This window comes from Microcebus murinus, chromosome 4 (assembly GCF_040939455.1).
Source record: "Microcebus murinus isolate Inina chromosome 4, M.murinus_Inina_mat1.0, whole genome shotgun sequence".
NCBI classification, from domain to species: domain Eukaryota; kingdom Metazoa; phylum Chordata; class Mammalia; order Primates; family Cheirogaleidae; genus Microcebus; species Microcebus murinus.
The window spans coordinates 60,570,922-60,575,233 of record NC_134107.1 but is presented as its reverse complement, the minus strand read 5'-3'; the positions used below and the strand labels follow the sequence as shown (position 1 = coordinate 60,575,233).

Below are 4,312 nucleotides of genomic sequence, written 5' to 3'. Positions count from 1 at the left end.
TACAGAGGCAGGCACCCAGCTGCATGCGTGGGCTGTGAGACCTTTTGCAGGACATCCTGGCAGGCCTGATCAATGGGACACACTCGCAGATGGGATCCAAATCAGCTTGGCCAAGGCCTTCCCATGGGAAGACGAAGCTGATGACAGCAGGAACCATAGGAAACACGAGCAAACCTTGAGCTCTTCCATGCTCCAGGCTCTGTGTAAGTGTGTCTAAGCATTCTCTGCATAAAGAAAACGCTATGGGGTCATAAATGAGGAGGTTAGGCTCAGAGAGGGAAACTGACTTGCTCAAGGTCACACAGCTGGAGCCAGGACAGGGATGGACTCCTGAGTCCACACACTTACATGCTCAGGTACCTGTGATATGACGAAGGTGAAGAGCCTGGTTTGCAGCAAGTGCTCACTCAGCGGCAGCGCCCTCGCCCTGTCCGGGAGGGGCTGGACCTGGTGACACCTGTCTCTGCACGCCCTGCTCTGCCACACTTGGAGGGGACACTCAGAAAATGGCTCGTTGAACTGGAAACCCCTCAGAGATTTTTTTCTCCAACTCATAACTGTACAGATGAGAAATCCATGGCTCAGAGACCCAAAGCCACAGGCAGGGAGTGGCAGAGCTGGTCTAGGAGCCAGGACTCTGGGTTGCCAGGTGGGGCTCAGTCCCTGGCAGCAGGTGGGCTCTGCTCTCACCCCTTGCCAGCCAGGGCCTTGGACAAGGACCTGTCCTTCTCTGACCCTCAGTTTCTTTGTCAGTTGAAGGGGTGTAACCACCCACTGGCAGAGGTGTGTGATGAAGGGAGGGACGTGCATAGCATGCAGGCTGGACATTGGGGTGACAGGTTTTCTGTCCTCTCTCCCCCACCAGCACTGTAACTAGATGACAGGGAATATCCGCTGGGGCAAGTTCTGTGCTCTGAGAAACAGTGTCCTTTTGGCTGTAAGCACAGGACTGCATGACATAGAAGTTGCATATCATCGAAAATAAAACAAGAATTTTAATCTGTAAAATCAGTGTAAGAAAGTCCTGCCAAATTCTAGTATTTCCTGTGATGAGCCAGTTGAATGGTGCTTTGAAGTAGCAACAGTTAAATTCTTTCCTGAAGTATTTTTGGTGTCTTGCTTTGCGGGTGACCCGAGCCTGGCCTGCCTGCTGGACGGTGCAGCACCGCCCGGCTGTGCAAAGTCACAGGCCACCACCTCTCCGCTGCGGTCTCAGCATCCGTGTCTCCATCTGCAAAGCCGTGGGCAGAGGAGGGAGGAGGAGAGGCAACTGGAATTGGTGGGCTCCTAGGGCCCTTCTGGCTTTGACCATCTGAGTTTCTGTCCTTGAAACCCACAACTCAGCTTAACCTGGGACCATCAGCCATGACTGGCTCGCTGAGGGCAACAATGCCCAGGGTGGTGTGTTTTGCATCCCTTTGGGTTACAAACCTACGGTTTTGACAGGTGAGGAAAACCTGGCCACCCAATCTGTTAGGATGGGGTTTTGGCTAACTGAGGGATAACCCTCTCAACCTGGGCCAAGGCAGGTTCACTCTCTTGCTAGGCACTGGGACATGGTATTGAAGGAGCATTCACATTGCCAGACACCAATTTTGTACATTCTATAGACAGACCCAGAGAAAAACATGAAGTTTAGTTTTATCCAATGTTATCAAGTGAAAAAATGAAAGTAGAAATAGACATCTTTGCCTTAATATTTCCTCCTTAAAAACTTGAACTTCTGGATTCTCCAGGAAATATGAATAAAGAGCCCTGTCCTAGGAATCTAACACCTGGCACAGAGCTCCTGGCTCTGCAGCCAGGCGGCTGTGGCACCTGGCAAAGCCCGTGCCCTTTCTGTGCACAGTCTTGGGCCTAAGGGGGGTAAATAGGTTGGACTTAAAAATATTTTAAGTTTTTCCAGTTTTTCCATTGGCAGGTTTATGTGTGAGAGATGTTTTGCTAGAAGAGTGGGAACTCAGAAGTGACTCTAGGAAAATAAGGGGAAACTGCTCGTGGAATCATTAGGATTAAGGAGGCAGTAACACAAATGTCAACAAGGGCTGGACCTAGGAGTCACTTAGACCAAGGGACAAGCCTAAAGTACAAGGGCGAGTCAGTACTTTCCTTCAGCTCAAAATCTCCAGGTCTGTGGGTTGAAATGCTCATTTCTGGGAGAGGTGCTTTTGCCTTGGAGGAGCTACTGCAAGCGGAGCTCCAGTTCTTCTCTACCAATAATGCCTCCCAAGTCTTCCCAGGTCACCATGACACCTTTTGACCAGGGATAAAAGAAACCTCTTGGGTAGCCAGCATGCAGTGGTCACACAGGAACACCTGCTGAGCTGTAGCAGCCAGTGGGGAGGAGGTTCAGCAGAATTACACAGTCCGGCCTGGGTTCTCTGTGGTTGCCTGGCTAGGGAAGAAGCCATCATCAGAACCCCAATCAGGAATGACTTTTCCCACCAAGAGCATTTTCAATGTCCCTCCCTTCACTGTAACATGACAAAGAGCCCCACACTCAGTGACCAGACAGAGTACTCACTTATCTGGGGACAATAGAACCACTGCATGAAGCAAACAAGAGAGATAGGAGCTATTCCCTGGTTAGTAATTATCATGGGAAGACAGCATGTTGCAGAAATCAGCCCTCCCTATTCAATGTGGTGACAAAGATGCCATTTTTTTTTAACTTAAAGCAAATGCCAAAAAAGGAAGGAACTTAGGGTCCTTGTTTAAGAGATCTGATATTCCCACAAGGATCATGGAAAAAGAGGACCAGGAGAAGTTCTACAAAGCACATAACACAATTATAATTAAATAATTATGTGATTCATTCCTTAATACCTTTCTTTACCACTAGAATTTCAGCCCCATCAACTTGTCTACTGTATACCCAGAAAATAATAACACATGGTTTGTATACTATAGGTACTTTTTACATACTGCAGTTAAAAAGGAAAGAGGGAATTCTGGGATAGGATGAAAAATTTGGGAATAGGATGGAACCTATCATCTAGAGAGTTGGTTGCAGATAAATGTGGTTACATTAATTTTACAGTGATCATTATATAATTATCATTCCAGAATCTCTGGTTGTTCTGGCTTCCAGATGGGCCAGGTTCCCAGAAGTTCCCGGCTCCGGAGCATCCAGCTCTGACCCGCCATGGAGACCACAGGCTGTAATGGATCAGTGGACTCTTCCACCACCTTCTACCTCATGGGCATCCCCTCTCTGCCCAAATCCCTCTTCCTTCCCATCTTCTTTGTCTTTCTCCTCCTCTACCTGCTCATCCTGGTGGGTAATGCCCTGATCCTGGTGGCTGTGGTGGCAGAGCCCAGTCTCCACAAGCCCATGTACTTCTTCCTGATCAACCTCTCCACCTTGGACATCCTTTTCACCACAACTACTGTCCCCACGATGCTGTCCCTATTCCTGCTGGGAGACCACTTCATCAGCTTCCCTGCATGCTTCCTGCAGATGTACCTGTTCCACAGCTTCTCCTGTTCTGAAGCCTTCATCCTGGTGGTCATGGCCTATGACCGCTATGTGGCTATCTGCCGCCCACTGCACTACCCTGTCCTCATGACCCCACAGACCAATGCAATGCTGGCGGCCAGTGCCTGGCTCACTGCCCTCCTCCTGCCCATCCCAGCAGTGGTACAGACCTCCCAGATGGCATTTGGTCCTGTGGCCCAGGTCTACCACTGCTTCTGTGACCACCTGGCTGTGGTCCAGGCTTCTTGCTCTGACACCACTGCCCAGACCTTCATGGGCTTCTGCATTGCCATGGTGGTGTCCTTCCTCCCCCTTCTCCTGGTGCTCCTCTCCTACGCCCGCATCCTGGCCTCGGTGCTTCGCATCAGCTCCCGAGAAGGACGGTCCAAAGCCTTCTCCACCTGCAGCTCCCACCTCCTGGTGGTGGGCACCTACTACTCATCCATTGCCATCGCCTATGTGGCCTACAGGGCTGACCTGCCCCTCGATTTCCACATCATAGGCAATGTGGTATATGCCATTCTCACACCTGTTCTCAACCCTCTCATCTACACACTGAGGAACAAGGATGTCAAAGCAGCCATCACCAAGATGGCATGCTCCCAGGAACCAAAGAATGCCAGGAAACCCTGATTCAAAGGGGTAACTTGATCTTCTCTCATTAACATCAACATAGAGGGAAATGTGGAAAATTCAGGCAGCCAGTTAGCACAACAGTTCTCAAAATATAGTCCTAGATATTCCTCTATTGTAATCAAATAATGGTATTTTTTCTTAATTCATAGACAAATTGAATAGGATTTTTCGATGCAGTTTTTAAGCCATGAATCCCAA

At 49.4% G+C, this 4,312-nt stretch overlaps 1 protein-coding gene across 1 annotated transcript; it reads left to right on the top strand.

Moving 5' to 3' along the window:
• Nucleotides 1-3,145: 3,145 nt before the first annotated feature.
• Nucleotides 3,146-4,111, top strand: LOC105860274 (olfactory receptor 2AT4-like). The gene has a single exon (XM_012744841.2). The coding sequence runs from the start codon at nt 3,146-3,148 to the stop codon at nt 4,109-4,111; it is 966 nt and encodes a 321-aa protein (XP_012600295.2).
• Nucleotides 4,112-4,312: the final 201 nt, after the last annotated feature.